The sequence below is a fragment of the Mustela erminea genome, chromosome 10 (assembly GCF_009829155.1).
Source record: "Mustela erminea isolate mMusErm1 chromosome 10, mMusErm1.Pri, whole genome shotgun sequence".
In the NCBI taxonomy this organism is placed as follows: Eukaryota; Metazoa; Chordata; class Mammalia; order Carnivora; family Mustelidae; genus Mustela; species Mustela erminea.
The window spans coordinates 43,947,259-43,968,139 of record NC_045623.1 but is presented as its reverse complement, the minus strand read 5'-3'; the positions used below and the strand labels follow the sequence as shown (position 1 = coordinate 43,968,139).

Below are 20,881 nucleotides of genomic sequence, written 5' to 3'. Positions count from 1 at the left end.
TTCTATTCTTCAGAGAAGTACAGTTATACCACCATTTCACTTCATCTTTATTCAACCTGTTCTTTTGGTTGTGTATAATTTTGCTTTGACCTGGCAGACTTCTACGCAACCCTACAACTTCTGTCTGCTATGCTATCTATTAATCCTTTTCTTCTCTGCTGTCCAAAAATACTCCAGTAAGCATGCAGTTTGCAGGAAACTCCAAATTCAAATAGATCTAGTCTCTATATTCAGATCTGGCCCAAAGTCAGGGGACATATGTCAAACTCTTACAAAAACTGGCTCATTATACTATGCTCTATATATCAATGAGACACAAAAATCAGCCACACTGGCATTCGATCTAAGATTGGAATGATAATTTTACTCTTATTATATTTCTGATCCCATTCTCTACAAACCTTTCAGAGTACTTGTCCAAAACTTGTCTTCCAAAAGATAAGGGAGCCCCTGCCTTTTTTTTTCACTGGCAGCAAAAAGTAAAGCTTTTCATAAAGAACACTGCACTCCTCCAAAGGTCAAGGACTCTTCTTCTTCTTCTTCTTCTTTTTTTTTTTTTTAAAGATTGTTTATCTATTTACTTGAGAGACAGCAAAAGAGAGAACACGGAGGGAGATAGAAAAGCATATTCTGCAATGAGCAGAGAACTTGACACAGGGCTTGATCCCAGGACCCTGAGATCATGATCTGAGCCAAAGTTAGATGTATAACTGATGGAATTAGCCAGGTACTGCTAGGACTCCTAATTCTAGACCACTATCCCTGGCCAGAGGCCTCTATCCTCAACCCTTTTATGGCACTACAGCTGGTCCTACTGTCTCTTTATCAGAACCATGGAAGTGTCAAACCCAAACTCTTAGTGGCCCTTTTTCAAATGTTTGGTGCCCAATATTTCTTTTACTTCACTTCTGAACTAAAGATGTATACTATTCTGGGACAACAGGATGTATCTCACTTAACACTGTCATGCAGCTGAATAATAACATTCACAACAACATATAGCTGAATAATAACAACAATAACAAATAGTAGTAACAGTGACAATAATAATAATTGATCACTATTAGCATAGAAAACAAGAAATAACTAGAATAAACGAATTCACTTCAATTCAGTAATTAAGGAATCTCTTCTGCTTCTAAAGATACTAAAAATGATAAACATTATTCAGTTTTAGAGTAAAACTGAGGTGCTCCATCCATTTCTTAAGTAGCCTGGCCCTCAGGTTAAATGTAATGATTATCATACTGAAACTATGGAAGATAAATGGGTTCATTAATTCCAGACAAGGATAGTGTGATGTTATTCATTTAAGCTTCTAGGAAAGTTAGCTAGACTCATTTTTAGATAAGCCCATCTAAAGTCTGTGGACTTCACTATAAGATAATCCAAAGTTATCTTTTCCCTTACATAAGCAAAAGTGGAAAACGATTTCAGGGAACACTTTTCATTTCTTACTTAAGAGAAACACACTCTTATTTTTCTTGTCTCACTATATTGTCTAGCCCACTCCTTTTCATCTTAATTACAAGAATTACTGATTCAAAGAACTTTCACTTGTACAGAACAATATAAGAGATGATCCATCTATAGAGATAGACCCAGCAAAATCAGAATATATAGAAAGTGTGTTTACACAAAATACTCCTATCTGGGCAACAAATGAAAGTATGTGGAAAGGACAACATTCATTCAATCTATAGTCTCATGTGGTTTGAAATTTTTGGAATTATAATAAACTAACTCTGAAATTGTTTTAGCTGAAATCTAGCCAATGGTTCCTTTTTATATTACTGGATTCATTGGGAGAATTATAAGCAATTTTTTATCATGGTTAGGAAATACAGCCTCTGAATGCACGTTATTTCACCCATACCATTAAAAACTGAGCCTTGGGGGGTGCCTGGGTGGCTCAGTGGGTTAAAGCCTCTGCCTTCAGCTCAGGTCATGATCCCAGGATCCTGGGATCGAGCCCCGCATCGGGCTCTCTGCTCGGCGGGGAGCCTGCTTCTCCATCTCTCTCTGCCTGCCTCTCTGCATACTTGTGATCTCTGTCTGTCAAATGAATAAATAAAATCTTTAAAAAAAAAAATGAGCCTTGGTGAAAATTCTCTGCTTTACCTTTCAAGTCTTTCTCCATTTAGCAGCTTCCTTACAACCATGGAAAAAGAGTTTTCACCAGGGAAAAGAGTGAGCAAAAAAACAAAAAACAAAAAAACAAAAAACAATTCAAAAAAAGATAGCTAGTTTATGGTCAAAACATCTGGGACAAAGTTGTCCAAAATATTGTCAAAGCTCCTCTGTTGACAATTCATTCCATTCTAGAGCCTTGTCAGACCTCCCAGATTCATTGACAGACTATTATATTCAGAATGGCTTTGAAAACTTAACAGCACTTAGAAATGCTCTTGAGACATCTAAAAATGTCTTTATTTAGGAGGGAACATATAACACCTGCCAAATTTGTAGGTTTGAAACCACTTCCAATAAGAATTAAAAGGCCCTCTTCCTCACTGAAATGGAACTATCAATATATGACTTGTCTGCTCATGAGAAATAGTGGGTTCTTGTCTCTGACGTCGCAATTTAGTTTAAAATCACTTTCATGATGACAGGGTACATGATGATGATAAAACGATAAAGATGACAGTCTAATCTTCAAAGATCACTGATCATTGATAAAAGATTAAATAATGTAAACATCTGAAATGCCATATTATCAGCTGCTTGGCAAACTCAATATTGAAGTATGCTCAGACACTACTGATAAGTGATAAATGATTTTCCTGCGTGTTAACGTAGAAACATCTCCTCCTCCAGGAGGGGCAGGTGAACTGTAATACCTCTGAATTTAAGATGTATATATAAATATATTTCCCCCCTCGCTTGTAATAAATATGTGTAAAATATTATTTAAACGACATACTGTAAAGTGCTCAAAATCATTGGTTTCCCTCAGAGTAATGCCCGATTGTTGTGAATTTTAATCATCCCTTTTTGGAATTCCAACTGATGTTAAATATACGTACAAGAATGATTAGACAGGCTGGTCCTATAAAACTCCAAATAAAGTTGTTTTCTGTGCTAAGCCAACATCTGAAAAGTAAATAACAAATCTATAAATATGTTTGTATGTACTTCACAGAGCAACATTTTCAATCATATATGAAGCATATTCAGAATCGTATTTCAAATAGTTATGAGATCATCTTCACTTACACTTTGGTGGTGCCATAATATCTATATCCCAATGAGGCTGAAAAGCCAACAACCACAGCGGGGCTGAGATAGCCAAAGATGTAGAAATTCTTGTGCAGAAAGCCCTTGTTGTAGATGACGCCCACAACGATGAGATAGAGGTGGATGCCTTCAATGCACATCCAGGCAAAGGCAGCTAAAAAGAAATAATGCAGCAGCCCGGCGATGATTGAACAGAAGAGCTAGAAATTGAGGAAAGAAAGAAACCATAAGCAATGTTTGCTTTCCCATTAGCATAACACAAGATCCTGACTTTCTCCTTAAATTATGCCACTTGCTATAATGCCTGATCACGTTAAAATATCCTCTCATCAAGTGCCCATTTTTTAAGATGTACTACTTCCAGCTGAGTTTCATCAGTGTGAAGCATCAGTTGCGAAGAAGTCACGCGATAGAGCTAAGTGACTGCTCTTGTCCAGAGAGTTCTGCTTTTATGCATTTATGTCATGGGAGAAGTTGTGGGTTGGTCACAGGTACACCATGATATCTTAGTGAATATGTTGTGATTTAAGTTAATTTCTGTTTTGGAGATGCCTTTACTCTCCTTAATTCTGTTCATGCTCAAAGAATGAAAATTATTGCTTAAACTGTGGTAAATTAACTATAATAAGTATCTTGATTATTGTGGCAAATGTTAAGTTTATAAAAGAGATGAATGATGATACATAGTTTACAAAAATATCCATTATGGAGTCGCTTTAAGTTATAAGATCATCAGGTAAATTTGAGATGGAGTTCAGTTAAATATTATTTATTAGTACTTATTTCACACATAGAGTTGGAGTTAGGCTTATAAGAAATAACAGAGAAAGAAATACAGTTATCCACTTCTGTAATAATAGAAGTAATAGTATATAAAGCTGGAAAGAGAACATAATACGCCCTTACATACCTACTGCACTAATAAAAATGAGTACAATCCAAGCATAATGAGATTATATACTAATATATATTGGGGAGTATCATATAATGTTGGGACCAGAGAGAGTGCTAGTGATCAAAATTGGGGAACTACTTTAATGAGGAACTGAGATTGAAATAGGACTTGAAAATGGGAAGAACTTGATAAGTGATAGATCTGAAAATAAGCACTCTAAGGAATAGTTTTGGGATAAGGCTTACAGGGAGATGAAACTGAGGGAAGAAACTGGCATTGGAGGATAATGGGTGGCATATAAAATTGGCAGGTGTTAGGCATACCCCTGCAAAATGAAAAAAAAAAATATGAAGTTTATAGTCTAGGGTATACTATTTAAAATAGATGTTTGGTGGCATCTGCATCAGAAAAACCCTTTGGTAACTAGGCATTAGTGTCATTGTTTGACAGATTTCTAGCAGGGATGGAAATATGGAGAAAATATAATGTCTTGTGGCCCCAAGGATACACTTCTCCAGTCTATATCTGCATGGAGGACAACTGACCGAGAGCTCTAGCTGCTGTGTTCATCTTTCCCACAGGCTGCTGCTACACAGAGGAGTCCTCCGCCATGTGACTCTGGCTCAAGGTCTTCTCAAAGGACTCCTTGCAACCATGCCGAGCTTTTCTGAGAACCGTACTGTTGTGTCAAAGCTTCCACCTACACTTGTCTTTTCTTCCTTCTCTCCTTTACTCGGGGTCAGACCTGCATCTCGGTGAGATGGCTCTCCAAGTCCCTCTCTTCCCATGATCTCTCAGCCATTCTGCCTGATTAATTTATTGCGTGTTGAATCCCATTTGAATGTCTGCTTCTAGGAGGACCCAGACTAACACAATATAGGGATTGTTTGGTAAGGTCCTCCATCAGTGACGGGGGTAGAAATAGGTAGTTAGGAAAGTGCAGTGACTCGGAGCCAACTCGTTACATTTACAGCCTGTGAACCCACTGCTTTTACAGTCAGTCCTGTCTTAAGACAAACTTTTTCTCATTCTCTTTGCCCCATCTGCCTCTGTTTAATGCCCGCATAAAAAAAAACAAAACAAAACAAAAAAAAAACACCAAAAAAAAAACACCCAAAAAAGGCTATTTCTTCAGTTTGTTGCTAAGTTTTCATTTGTCCCAATGATTCATCATAACAAGGGACATCGTGCTTCATGGAACTGTGACACACAGGTTTTAGATATGGTAGCATTAGCAAACTTGGAAAAGACTTAGGAACAAAGTAGATGGTATGTTTGCCCGTTAAGCTCTTAATTATAATTCATGATTCTATGACATATATATTTAGGAAAGTACAAATTTAGAAAACAAAATAAAGAGTAAGAGAGATCTACATACCTTATTAGTATTTGTATTGATCCCAACAAGAAAAACTAGTTCAGCAAGGAATAGGTTACAGCAGAGATTTTTGTGAATTGTTGTTCTGGTGCTTTGAATTTCACTGAAGAACCAGAAGGTAAAAATGCATATGGAAAGGCAAATCAGTGAAATAATTATTCCTAGTTGAGTGATCCTTGTAAGAATATTATAATCTTTAATACCCTAAGGGAAAATAATAATAAAGTTGTTAAGAGAATAACTCAGTAACTTGTCAAAGGAACTACAACATATAATGAACTTCTTTTTTTGGTGAAACATTAATCAAAATGTTCATAAAATGTAAAAATACAAATGTGCATTTAGATGAGAAAAATTCTGTGCCTTTGAAAATGCTCAATATTCAGAGAAATCTGATATAAATCATGTAGCACTTTAAAAGTTCTGTAATTAGTGCTTTTTTTCCTGGGCATAGTATATATTAGTATATGGTTTAACAATGTTATCGTCATCATTTTCCTGATATTAGAAAGGCAATTCATTATTGTAATGTGAAAATGGTTAATTAAAACAGATTTATCAGTGGTAATAACAAGTCTTATTTCTATGCAGCAATTCATCTAAAACACATTAAACAAAGGTATCAGAAATGCTGAATATATAGAATATCAAAACAGTCAAGTTGAGAGACTTGGAAATGGGAAAAGTTGGTTTTATTCTAACCAGATGAATATTTATATCTTATATAGAGAGCAGAGGCTTCTTTGCTTACTTAACATTCAGGAAAAAAAATCTTTGTGACTGACATTATGGTTAGGCAGATTTATTTGGTCACTTTATATATTTGATAGATTCTCAGTAGACATGGAAATGAACTTGTAATTTAACAAAGATTATGATACAGTGATATCAAAGAAGAAACTCTATAGTGTAAAAGAAAGATATTACTGATGCGAAATACATAGCATGGACCTATTTGCTATAGAAGAGATTTGTGTCTAAGAACCTTGTACAGTTCTACATTATTAAAACATTGTAATAGTTATAAATATGCTAATACTTATTGACCAGGTTTCAAATATTTTTAACTAATTTGTAATTGGTAAAAATAAACTTTCAATACAAAGGCAATGGTCCTTAGAGAGCATGATACATTAAAATGTATAAGTGGTTTTTAGAAGCAACATTAAAAATTAAGAGTCAGTGGATAGGTATTTAATGCACAACCCACCAGCTATCATAGACTAGATAAGTCCCAGGCAAAAAATTTACCTAAAATCCAGTCTAAATATGTCAAATAAGACAGGTAAGAAAGCAAAGACTAAAAAAAGATAGTTTGGAGTTTTTATCAGTTAAATATATTTGCACCCAAAGAAACATAAAAAATTAATTCTCTTGACTGATATAAACACACATAAAAAGAAAACAAGCAGGTTTATAAATATAGAATGATGGAAAATCATCTTACGATGGAAGAACCCGAAGACATCAGAATTGCAAAATGTGTCAGGTGGTTACAGCGGCATGAGGTGTGGGTCTCATTTGAGGACATGAGCTCGCAGCCCTCCAAAGACCAGTTGCCATTCATGGTATCAGGCGAGTAGCTCCAAAATGCACACTGACTCCTATATTTATCTGTGGTCTGAAAAAGAGACATTTTACTGATGGAAAAAAGAGAAAGAATTATATATATAGTATCACATTTCTCATATTTGAAATACCATTTTGCATATCAATATAATTACAACCATGCCTAAAACGTACAACACAAAATCAATGCTAATAAATGAGTGCTGGTGTTCTGTGGAAGAACTGAAGTTATTGCAACAATGTAATACTTTATCAACTCCTGTGCCACAAAGTTGTGAGAATTATGTATTATCAAATGAGATCATTTAGCATAGTGCAAGACACCTAATTACCATACGATCTTTATTTGATAAATGTTTACAGAGAATACACTGGATATTAGTCATTGACCCAGGTACTAAAAATACAATACTGAACAAAACAGAAAAAGTATGTGAGCCGCTGATTTTAGATTCCCATGAGATGAGAAATTATTAAAAAAGAAAAATAAACCAGGGGAAGGAGAAAGTAGTTGAGACAGGTCAGAGGAGGACTTTCTTAGGAGATGCTACTAAAGGAAATATCTCAACGAAGCTAGAGAGATAGAGTAAACCCTAAGACTTGGGAACAGAAGGTTCTGTAGGGAATGGAAAATAGAAAAGCTCTGAGGCTGGGTAGGAATATTCCAGAAACCCTGGAAACCAGTATAATTTGGGAATGAGATAATGAGCAGTTGAAGACAAGATCAGAGATAGGGTCTGCTTGCGTAGACTGCAGGATGGTTGTTTTATAGATAAACTTCTCTTTACCACATATTTATATTAAGTGATCATAGCATAATATTATGAAAACTACTTTTAATATTCCTTTGAGGTAATGGAGAACTATATAGTAACTGGTGAAATTGCAAATAAATTCAGGAAACTGAAGGTGTTAGCTTCTATTTTTTTTAGGAAAACAATGGGATCCAGAATTTATTCTCAGAAAGAGGGAAACCATGAATTAGGTAGGTCTGTTGTCAAAAGAAAATGGTAAAATTTCATAGTGGTTGTTAATTTGAATGGGAAAAAGATTTGAACAGAGAGGAAGATTAAGGATAATCAAGTTTTCACATGAATTTTGCTGAAGAATTTTTATCTAAATGTGTGTTGTATCTTGTTTGGTGATTATATCAGAGACTGGTGAAGTAGGTGGTTATATTTTTTCTAAGTGCAACCTATATTTAGGAGAAAAACAGTCTTAGGTATATGTATATCCAACTCATGACTAAGAACCAAGGTGTGAAATGTATTCACTTAAAAGATGTAAATTTGGAGTTACTACTTTGCTAGGCAAAGATAGGAATTAGAAATATATTGGAAGAAAATTATCACTGACTTGGAGTCAGTGACTTGGCGTCGTGACTTGGCATCTCTTTAGCTGCCACTAGCAAAAACTGTAGAAAACCCATCAGAGCATGTGAAAGAACAACGGTTTGATTCTAGTGTCAGAAGGTCAGTTGGCACCTAAAAATATTTAAGTTTCCTTTCTTAAAACATTTCACACCCTCTTCTGAACATAATGCCTACCAATGTTTAGGTTTGAGCTACTATTTTCTTGGATCTTCTATGCCTTTAGCTTCTCTCTACATTAGATGTCTCTACAGTGACACATTTGTATCGTGTGTCAGTGTATCTGTTCTTTTAGTTCTCTTCTTCCCCATAAACGTGCAAATACAATTGCCCAGCTTCAAGGCTCTTCAAATGGAGCATCAGAGGTACTTTTTCATCGTGTACTAGGACTGAAGTTCTGTTGAAAATCCAAGAAACCATCAACCGTAAAAGAGCAGTAAATGATCTACGATCTTTAGTTTTCACATTCATTTTTAGGTATATAAAGAAACCAAATACTTAGTACTTTCTAATGTTTATTATGATGGAGTTTTAATTACATATGAGCTTGAAAAAGATTTTGAATAACAGTAAAGGAATAAAAAGGTCTCAGCTAATTTCTTTATGAAATACTGTAAACTTCTCTGTGATTATATTTTAATCAGCATTTCAGTCCCTGCAAATATTATTTTAAATGGCAATTAGTAATCAAACAACTCTGTCATTACACAAATGAAATTTATCTCTTTGGCTCTGATAAATTTTTATAACTCATTACTAAAAGGTATGGAGACTTCCAAAGTGAACAATGTAATGAAAAATAAAATTGAAATACAGATTAATTTCAGAAAATCAAATGTGCAGAGTTCTTTGATATTTACCAGAAAGATAACAGAGCACGGAAAGTGCAAAAATATTTTATAGAAAAATTAGTTGAAACTACGTTACTCTTTCAATTTTTAAACTCAAGAATTCACATACAATTAAAGTGCCACAATGAAAAAAAGTTCACTTTTCTGAATGGTTCACACTCATAACCAATAGTTACTAGAAAAACAGCTTACCTTCATGTGACTTAATGTAAATGTTATTTTTTCAAGTTCATACAGCGTGGGTGGGTTTGAGCTAATTGAGACTGAAATCACTGAAGAAATGACTCTTTCCTCCTCTTCAGAATTATCAGAACTTTGAGGTTCCAATACGAAGTTGTCAGATGATGAAAACAAGGGACCGATACTCTTATAATATAAAAATGCAACTGCAACATTGCCTATCAATCAAATAAGTGTATTTAGTGAAATTCTTATAAAACAAAAGTATATTTAGGCTCTCAAAATAAACATAAAAATTGAACAAAGTTTTTTACTCTAAGAAAGTCATATGAATACCTAGAACCTAAAATGTGATTCATAATAAGTGCATGTCTATATAATCAAATCATACTAAGACATATTCCCTGACCTTCATGACTCTGAAACTAATCATGGACAGTAGCAACCCCTTTGAACAACCTATATTTAGGAGAAAAACAGTCCTAGATAAATGTATATCCAACTCATGACTAAGAACCAAGGTGTGAAATGTATTCACTTAAAAGATTAAAATTTGGAGTTACTACTTTGCTAGGCAAAGATGGGAATTAGAAATATATTGGAAGAAAATTATCACTGACTTGGAGTATTAAGGAAGTTGAGAATTAAACAAGTTGTTAGATGTCACTGAGTTCCACTTCATGCCGACTGAAATGTTTCCTATTTAATATTGATGACATATAGTTATATAGTTATGCAGTCTCAAGGTAGGAAATTTACTGCCTTGCCAGACAGCTATTTATCTGTGCCCCTGACACTCCTCAAATGCAGTAAATCAGCATATAACCCAGTACTAGAAATGCAATCTGATCAGTACAGATTATCATGTGACTATTTTTCCCTTAGCCTAGACATTACACCTATATCAATGGATCTCAAATTGTCTTGGTTTTTGAAGCAGCTCCTTATTACTGATATTAAGTATGTGAACAACTCAAAATCCAGATCTATTGTCTTTTTAAAATTCCTGTCACCACTTAGGTCATACAGCTTCTCTATCTGTTGTACAGAATTACGGACACAGAATGTACAACTTGGCATTCAGAATTTACTCTTGGAATCAAAAACTCCGGTTTCAATCATTGTTCCTACTTGTGTGGCTATGGATAAACTGCTTGGAACTTCAGCTTCTTCACTTGTAAAATGATAATAGTAATACTCACTCTAGCTACTTAATGGGCTAGGGTGGAAACCAAATTAAATAATACATGAGTCTTTTGTAAAAGTTAAGGTGCTATATTAATAGGAATTTGTTATGTTTTAAACTAGAAACATTATATATTTACTTTAGATTACTGACAACTTATAAAGAACTCTTTTATATTTGGTCCCTCAAATTTGGGAGACCAAAATAATGTGAAAGGCGTAAATTCTTCAAAACCATAAATAAAATGTTGATTGTATCATAAGAGACAAAGAACTGTGCCCTCTAGCTGCCATCTTGCATCACTGCGAGTCTGCACCTAATCTCAACATGTCTGCCCAGAACCCCGGAGCGCCAACTCTAGTTCTGGGCCTGGTTTCATTTCCGCTGCAGCAAGGTGAAAGAAACCACCACGAACCAAGAGAAACTTGTCAAACTGCTCAAGTGCACGTTGCTCGCCCAAAGAGGAGGGTGGTCCATAGAATGGCGCCAGGAGATGATAAAAAAAACCTCAGTTCTTAAAGGAGTTAGGGGTAAGCTGTATCTGTGATACTGAAGACGTATGTTCACACACTAAGGAACAGTGATCCACTTTAACAAGCCTCAAGTGCAGGCATTCTTGGCAGCGAACACTTTCACCATCCCAGGCCAGGCTGAGACAAAGCTGCTGACAGAAATGCTACCCGGTATGTTAAAACATCTTGGTGCAGACAGCCTGAGCAGCTTAAGAAGATCCGTTAAAACTCTGCCCACACAGTCTGTGGATGGAGGAGAACCACTTGCTACTGGAGAGGAGGAGGAGGGTAAAGTTCCAGATCTTGTGGAGAATTGTGAGGAAGCTTCCAAGAATGAAGCAAATTTAATTGAGTCAACTTCTGAAGACGATAAAAGTCAAAGAAGTTACTGGGAGCTGCTACTGTGAATTAGGACTGTTTTTTTAAAAAAATTCTGTTCATGACTCTGAGAAAATCCAGATTTCTAATATTTCTGAGCCCAAGCCCCTTGGACACTGCAACTCTTTTCAGTGTTTGCTTAGACACAATTTGTTCTTTGAAGCTAATTAAGCTGAAGAAGCCTGGGAATAACGGTTGAAACAAGGTTAATGAAAAAGAGAAAAAACAAACAAACAAAACCAACCCAAAACAAAGAACTGTGATACAAATCTGAGTCCTTCCACACGACACACATCACACTAATAAATAATATTTTTTGATACTGCTGTGGTTATGTGACCTAGAAATTGCCTAAATGCATCATGTTCATATTTTCTATTGTCTTTAAAAAAGGTATCATGAGAAACATCTCTAAGAGATTGCTGAAATCTATGTATATTAGATAAGAGCATTTTCCTCAACCACCAGTTTAAGAAAACTTATATCAAAGAAAGAAATGAAGTTATTGTAACATGGTTGGGCTAGTGACATTATGAAGACTCCCTGTGATAAGAACTAGCCCAGTCTTTGCCATGGACAGGCCAGGGTCTCAAGCAGGATCTGAAAACCTTAAAGGTCAACTTGACTCAGTCCAGTGTATGAACCAGTTCATATCACGGTGCCTTCTCAGAAGTTGCAGTAGGAGATGGTCCAAAATCAAACGAAACCCCCAAAAGATAAGATAGATCTCTTAAGTCTACTAATCATTCCTGTCTTTTCTCAAGGAAAATATTTAACATCAAATTCTTGACTTTGGGTAAAATGTGATTCTTCCTGCATAGAATACTACAAAATCCCTTCTTGGTTCGGTTCTGAGTATTGTTTCAGTATTTGTCCATTCTCATCATTTGAACCTCTTCTAATTCCCATGACTTCTCACTAATTCTTGGCCTGATTTAGCTTTTAACTCTCTTATCAGATATGTATCTTCATTCAGTAAATGAGGGATTTATTTGCTAATGACAGAAAATAAAATTCAGTCTATAAAAAAAGATGAAAAATCCACCTGTTCTTCCATGGACCTCCCTTATTTTCTTAATAATGACACTATACACATTTTTAACTTGAAGCCTATGTTTTATTAATGATTTTTTTTTTGTAAATGAATAATCACATGTAGACACCATAAAGCAGATTTTATCAGTTTGTTAGACTTGCCCTTATTTTTAAGATACAACCTTAAGGGGGCACCTGGGTGGCTCAGTGGGTTGCTACAGCCTCTGCCTTCGGCTTAGGTCGTGATTTCAGGGTCCTGGGATCAAGCCCCTCATTAAGCCCCTCATCAAGCCCCTCATCAAGCCCCTCATCGAGCCCTGCATTGAGCCTCGCATCGAGCCTCGCACAGGGCTTTCTACTTAGCAGAGACCCTGCTTCCTCCTCTCTCTCTCTCTCTCTGCCTGCCTCTCTCCCCACTTGTGATCTCTGTCTGACAAATAAATAAATAAATAAAATCTTTAAAAGAATAAAAAAGACACAACCTTAAGGAAATCAAATTTTCTATGTTTTCTTAACAGCTGACATTATGGTCACTTTCAAGTGTCAGAGTTTGCACGCGTGATCTTCAAATATAACAAGGCTATCATACGTTCAGACAGGATCTCTTTGAGAAATTAATTCCATCATCTGTCAGTATAATGAGTATTTTCAGTGGTTTTATTCTCAACTTCTAAACACTACTCAAATTGTCTTAGAAATTTCAAAAGTTTAACACAGTCTTTGGATTTGCTCCTAAATAGTTATATGTATGCATGATTAATCAGAATACGATGTAATAGATTAAAAGCCTTGGATTCAATGGTAGTATGGCTTAGTTATTTTTTTCTTTGTTTTGTGGCCATCTGTTTCTTATTATTGTAAAAAAATGACAAGAAAGAATGAAGGGGATAATATCAATTGGTTAGGGAAAAAAATCCCACATTAATGTTGTGCAAAAATTTTTTTAAAGGATGTTCTTCTGAGAATGATGTGCAGAATATTAAAAAAATAAATACAATATAGCATTTATGAAATGATTTCTATACTAAAGATCATACTGTTATTATATATACTTTTCACTTACATTTATGACAGCCCACATATTCTTTGAAAATCTATTATAATTCATGTTTCACTTAGGTAGTATATTTTGACCTATTTGAGAATGATAACAATTCTGTTGGCAGAGATTTTTTTTTCCTAAGTGCATTGCATTAAAAGACCACATAAATGGCTAAAATAGCTCCTTCCTTGTCCTTGATTAGGTGACAAGGAAAAGCTGGTCAGGTTGATTTCTTTGTTAACTTCCTCACTTCTAGTACTGGCTCTGTCTTATTTGTTGATGTGCATGGAGAAAAATGCATTAACTTCATAGTGCCTTCGTTCCACTCTCCATAACGTGAGGAAATTAGGGTAGATAATCATCAAGTTGCCTGCTAGTATTAGCATTCCGTTTCCCAAGAAATCCTGCCTTTAGATGAGAAGTTTACAGTAAAAAGATATGAAATGGCAAGTGGAAAAGAAATTGAGGCCCAAACAATGACTTTCTGTCTTCGGGAACATTGTTTGTCTTCCTCACACAATTATAAATTCAGCCTCCCAATGAGTAATATGAAGGGTTACTGAAGAAAGAATAGTAAAAGAATCCTATGCAAATTATAGCACCTATAATTTCTATAAAAGATGGAATAAAATCACAACTGCTTTATATATTCCAGTAGAATCTCAACAATATCAGACAACTTCAGAAATTGGGTACAAGACAAGAAAGCTATAGGTATCGTCAGCTAAAATTCTCACCATGTATTGCTATCAGACTGAAAATCTCGAGCACAAAGACAGAAATCCTGTCTATAAACATCAAATGTGTTCTCTAGGAAACCACACGTTATATGTACATCAGATACAATCAAAGGCATGATAAGTATTTATTGCAAATTACTGACATATTGAATATAAGACTATTGGAGTCTTACCATTGGAATCATATGCAGCTTTCCTCTTTGGAAACACCTTTATATAATTTCCATCCACATTCATATAGGGATGAGTATGTTTGATGTGATATGAATCAAAAAAGAAAGTCTTGAGAGCTGAAATAAAACCATGAAAATCATAAGTTCTCTGAAGTTACTTTAATCAGTCTATTTGTTTAATGAGGACAATTTTATTCATCATTGTTGTGTTTTATCCATCGTTATTGTATTTCACCTTTTTTGGCAAGTAGAATGAGCATATTCTGAACATGCTTAGACGTTGTATCTTAAAAATCTGATTCAGGTTTTAACTTTTTTTATTTCACTTTATCACTCATGGTTTAATTTAATCTTTGTTGGATTAAGTAAAAGACAAAATACATATGTACACAAGGGAGCTATAAATTATAATTACTAAATCAAAGACAAGCGACCACCATGTCTTAGAGGATGGTGTCTATAATAAAATTGACCATATGGGGAATGATTGAATTAAATTCTTGGATGATAATTTCCTTATCTGGGGTAGCTCACCTTTTTTATTCAAGAGCATCTCAGAAATGCAGGGATCCTATATATTAGTCATAATGCTTGCTATTTTAATTTTGAGCAAGTGGTGAATCCTTGCATACTTACTGCTGCATAGTCAGATGTTACCCACACAATATTATATAGATGTATGCAATGATTATCAGAAAATGTTCTTTGTTTCCCAGAGCAACTTTATAGGCATCTTCAGTTTGATTCAAGATTATGAATGTTCTAAATATGAGATTGTATGAAGCAGGAAACATTCTAGTTTGCTATGTTGATTGCTTCATATCAGAAAATCTATCTAGAAATATCTTTGGCCAAGGTAGATCCAAACAAGTCAGGAGATGACTAACTTAAAATGACAAGGGAGTAATGTACCCTAAGCATTTGAATGCTAGACAGCTCAGCAATCAGACAAGGTGAAGATGGTAGGGAGAAGACCTTGCTTATGTATGAATACATTTTTACTCATACTGCTTCATTTTACTTGTACTCCCTTTTACTCACACTTCATTCACATTATTCTTGTAATGTGCATTGCCATTCATTTCTGCATTGATGAAACAGGTGCCAATTTAATTAACAGTATTTTAAATACTTTGTTTCCCTTTTGAGGATGGCCTGTTCGGTAAACACCATTGTTTTGAAATTGACCTTGGCTTCTCACCTATATCACTTGAATTAGTATTGAACTGAGTGGTCTTTTGGAAGTTCTGAGATATCCTCAAGGTAGCCTGTTCAGCAGCATGCATCAATTTTGTGAGATGAGATCTTCTGAGATTCATAGAAAACTTGTCCCAAACTATAAATGTGTCCTTTTGAACAAAATTATTCACAGTTTTTATAAATTCCTGTTAAAAAAAAGTATGTCTTTTAAAAATGTTGGAATCCATGAATCACAGATGTAAGGAAAAATTTAAAGCTCAGTTATATTGAGTTAAAGTTCAGCATACTTACAGTAAGAGTTGAATTAGAAAGGGTGTCCTTGGCTGAATTTGTGCTATTCATGTCACCCAGTAATGGGGATGATTTAGCTAATATTTCTATATATGTAATTATATCCATTGGTGAAAGATCTTTCACAGAATTTCTGTAGATTTCTTGTAGTAAAGCCACAGGTTTCTGTATGTGTCTAAACTGTACAAAAATGAGTCCAGAAAAAAGAAACCGATTTAGAGCTCTATTGGATCTTTTTAAGAATAAAGATTGTATGTTAAATTTATTCTAAGTTTGGTTTTCTTGTGCTCTATGTTAATAAGTTATCAGACTACACCTAAACCATGACATGCAGCACTGAAACTTGAAATTATTTGCAAAAGGTTAGCAAATAAAAAGCATAGAAATTACTTTAGAAAAGAAACAGCATGTTTGAATTAATAACTTTTAAAAATGAACTTTTAAAAGTTATAATATATGATAATGTATTTTGATTTAGATTTCAATCAACCAGAGAAAAATTCTTTATAATGTGATAGATTGGAAATTTGCTCTTAGCTGACTGCTTGTCGTGTTGAGAATCACACTTTCAATCACATGACAATTTTGTGAATGTCCTACTTTATTTACTCTTTGAAATATTTCCTTTGAAGTACAAAATTTCCTGGCATTCATTATGTTTTCTTAGAATGTGGGAACCGGCCTGGGGTCAAAGTGTGTTTTTACTATTTTGTTCATCAACTTTCTTTATATGTTGAAAGCAAAATTTCCAGTATACTAAACAGTGAAAAAATAATATGCACGAAGTATCTCAAAGTCTTCCTCAGGACTTTGGGGATTTTCAAATTGGTCCTTTCTGTGACTCAAACTACCTAAATCTGTACATGTAAATAGTTTTGACTCTACGTGAAGATCAGCTGGTTGCTCTTCTATTTAAAATGTGATGTAGGAAGGATTTTAATGGAAACGAAAATGTCAAAATACAATAAATTCTTAATCTAACTAATTTACTTACTTTTGTTACCATTCTATCAATATTTGCAGCAATACAGGCATTATCTAGATGGCAGTTCGCACTCACATTTTCTGTAAAAAAAGAAAATGGATCATATAAAAAACCTAGTAAGCTTTTAAAAATTTTTTTTCCTGGGGCACCTGGGTGACTCAGCCAGTTAAGCATCTGCCTTTCTGCTCAGGTCATGATCCCAGTGTGGATCTAGCCCCCACATCGGACTCCCTGGTTCTCCTCCTACCTGTCACCCAACCCATGCTCGCGCTCACTCTCTCTCAAATAAATAAATGAAATATATTTTCCTAAGATGATTATATTGATTCTAATAATTTTACTCCTTTATTTAAATATTTAAAACACATTCTTAACACTTGAGTTTTATTTTCTGTTTTACTCATTAATATTTATTAGCTTCTCATTATTTTAAAAAATGATTCATAATAAAATATACAATGTTTATTTTTATTCATTTATTTGTCCATATTTATTTTCATTTGTTATTATTTTTATTCATTAAGATGTACAATATTTTATGGGAAATGGAAGACTGTAGTTACCCTACATGTTAACTACCTGTGTTAACTGCATAAAACATTCGGTCTACCTCTTCCATTAAATGAAACGACAACTTTTTTTATTTCATTTTATAGATAATAAAAGAATACTGGCAGTTTTTAGAAGATGTAGTTCTTTGTACACTTTACTATTGTGCAGCATTATATTTTATATAGCTCTTCAATATTACATAAAATGTAATCATGTAACTTACCTTGGCAGTGCGTGCCATCATTAGGCGTGAACTGTGATTTCCCTGTGGATGTCTGATAACCTTCCTTGCAGGAGCAATTATACCCACCAACCACGTTTTCACACACTGCATGATCTCCACAGGCAGCTGATTCACTGCACTCATCTATATCTGGAAATATTTGGAAAATTAAATTTTTTATTTAGTACTTACACAATTGCTACCTTGCTGATACAGTTATATATGGTTAGTGATTTCATATTAAATTTTATAAGAAAGTAAAGAAATCCCATGATTTGGAAAATGACAGAGCAAACTCAGCTGCATATAGTTATTTTAAACTCCGATTTGGCCAATCCATTTTGAAAATGAATTTAAAAATGTCATTCATGGACCAAACTCTTGAATTATTTTCTGAGTATAATTATTCATCCACAAAGTCATTAAAATAATTTCCATCATTGACAATTTAACATTTAATCTTAATTTAATAAAGACCAAATTTTTTTTAAAGATTTTATTTATTTGAGAGAGAGAGAACACAGAGGGAGAGTAAGAGGAAGAAGCAGGCTCCCCATTGAGCAGGAAGCCCAATCCGGGGCTCAATCCCATGACCCTGAGATCAGGACCTGAACTGAAGGCAAACACTTAACCGACTGAGCCACCCAGGTGCCCCTAAAGACTCAATTTTAAAAATACACCTACAATTCTTTGTTTTCTACTACTAAACTAAATGGATTGTAACAATTCAGTTTAATCTGCATGATAAAAAAAAGTAGCTCATTTTTTCCCCAAAGCTTCATTTTTGCATGTAAGTTATCCTAAAAATTAGCAAAATGTATGATTCAACTCCCTTAAAATTTTACCACAACTTAGTACTTTTTGTCCAGGTTATATTTTACTATGATTCTGAATACACAGTCATCAGAGATAAAGTAACAAATTGTACAGAATTAAGTCTTAGATTTTCAATAGCCATATATCAAAGTCACAGTAAAAATGTTAGGTTTTAAGCTCACATACTTTATATTCTTAATTTAAAATTTTACATACTGCAGTGAAATATGTCTTAAAGTTAAAAATATAGTATAAATACTCTGCCAGTAGGCAGAGTTCCAATAGGGAATGATTCCAAGGAACTGAAGAGTCCAGATCATTACCTTACGCTAATGCAAAGATTTTTGTGTTCCCAGCCTGGCTCTGACATCTTAGAGATACTCTATGTCAGATTAATGATTAAACCTGTAATTATAAATATAAAATTTGATTTTTTAAAAAACTAATAGAGTGCCACAATACAGTTTGCCATTAAAAAGGGGGAGTAATCAAAGTCCAACTTAAAAGGTCATTTAGCTAGTTATCTTAGAAGTAGTTGATCCTGATTTTTCCCTTCAAAAATGCAATGAAGGCACAGAGTAACATTAAAATTCAAACCACCAAAACCTGAAGCTGACAGTAAGTCTCTTGGTAGTTCTTGAAGACATGTCCATTAGCTAGAAAGGGAATGGTACTAGATTTAAGAAGACAATTCCTAGGCTGAAAAAAGGGTAGAAAACTCTTTGTTCTTCTGCCAAGCCTATATATTCATAATCTGTACTCTTCAGAGATCCATCTTCTTCCTCTCTTTTCTGTATAAGTGTGTTTAGAGACTGCCACTCGACACACACACACACACACACACACACACACACACACACACACACGGAAAATAAAGTAGTATATAGTAGTATATAGCATGTACTATACCCAGTGGTATACTGTATCCAAATGGGGATAACACCCCAATGAAGATGTTAATAGAAATAAAATGTTCCGTTTATGATATCAACGGAACATTTTATTTCATGGATATGAAGCTTGGATTTTCTGAATGCCCATGTTTCCTATTTTTAGATGCCTTATTTGCTAACAGGAAATGAGTGTTGATTTCTCTCAATTTTAAAATTATTTGAAGGTGCAGACATTGTCTCAAACCCATCTCTAAGCAACATAAATAGCTTTCTTTTTAAAAGATTTTTATTTATTTATTTGACAGAGAGAGAGAGCGCAAGCAGGAGGAGTGGGCGAGGGAGAAGCAGGCTCCCCGCTCAGCGTGGGTTTCAATCCCAGGACCCTAGGATCATGACCTGAGCCAAAGGCAGACACTTAACAGCTAAGCCACCCAGGAGCCCCAGGAAAATACAAATCTGGGCAAACTTAATGCCCATCCTCTCTCTCTCTTGTGTTTTGGACACAGGGTATATAGTCTTGGTGCTCGTAACCAACTGTGTTTCAGTTCTTCTCTGTGTGTCCTCCACACCCGTGGTGCTTGTTGGGTTTCTACTCTAGTTCAAGCCTTCCTACCACCAGTCACTTAGCCAGTTACTATCCCAGAATGTCAGCGTTGGACCAAGCAGGGTATTTCAACATCTGAATTCACCAAGTGACAAAATGGTAATCTGTAAAAAGAAAATAAGGAGGTAGTCTCCTGGGAGACCAGCATTCAAAATGAGGATTATGTAAATTTGTATATTCTGACTCCAAATGTTATATGAGAATATTAATTAACCTACCAAAGTAATGCTTTTCAAATCTTAATCATCCCACCAAAGTCATGTTTTCCAAATTGTTTGGACTCTTCTGGCTTATACTTTTTGATTTTATAACTTTTTACTCAAATGTGGAAGTAAGGTTTGCTGAATTTGATGTTCTCACTCTGTGCCTTAGTAGTAGGGTTCACTGAATCTAACCTAGTAAGGGAGTGTCTAGCTACCACACTGGCTATGTGCCTCTACTTTGGTTAGCATATCACTCTATGCCCCTTGCTACCTAGTAACATAGAGAGAATCATAAAATATTGAAAGAGTATGCCATGTCCAAATGAGATGCAACCGGCTTACCAAAATGAACATGACCGCTGTTTTGCAGCAAGATCTATACCCACTTCTCCGGCAATCTCTTGCAGGGCCTCATTAGCTGGGATCTCATAAAAACACGGTGTATCCTTCTTCTTACATGTAAGAGACCCGTAGAAGATTTTAATTCAAATTCTAGTTATAATACTCATTAGCCTTGTGACTTTAGGTAATACTATACAAATACCTTTTATCTCAAAAGAATGCT

At 34.7% G+C, this 20,881-nt stretch overlaps 1 protein-coding gene and 1 pseudogene across 3 annotated transcripts in view; one reads left to right on the top strand and one right to left on the bottom strand.

Moving 5' to 3' along the window:
* Positions 1 to 20,881, bottom strand: part of ADGRL4 (adhesion G protein-coupled receptor L4) — a 113,405-nt gene that overhangs the window by 27,237 nt on the left and 65,287 nt on the right. For all 3 annotated transcript variants that reach the window (XM_032361573.1, XM_032361574.1, XM_032361572.1), the window contains exons 4-13: positions 17,801 to 17,950; positions 17,035 to 17,105; positions 16,041 to 16,220; positions 15,751 to 15,934; positions 14,550 to 14,666; positions 9,496 to 9,701; positions 6,961 to 7,134; positions 5,514 to 5,717; positions 3,220 to 3,440; positions 3,030 to 3,096 (exon numbers count right to left, since the gene is read on the bottom strand). In XM_032361573.1, the coding sequence (XP_032217464.1) occupies positions 3,030 to 3,096; positions 3,220 to 3,440; positions 5,514 to 5,717; positions 6,961 to 7,134; positions 9,496 to 9,701; positions 14,550 to 14,666; positions 15,751 to 15,934; positions 16,041 to 16,220; positions 17,035 to 17,105; positions 17,801 to 17,950 (1,574 nt within the window). The remainder of the gene's footprint in view (positions 1 to 3,029; positions 3,097 to 3,219; positions 3,441 to 5,513; positions 5,718 to 6,960; positions 7,135 to 9,495; positions 9,702 to 14,549; positions 14,667 to 15,750; positions 15,935 to 16,040; positions 16,221 to 17,034; positions 17,106 to 17,800; positions 17,951 to 20,881) is intronic.
* LOC116567291 lies at positions 10,391 to 11,588 on the top strand (annotated as a pseudogene).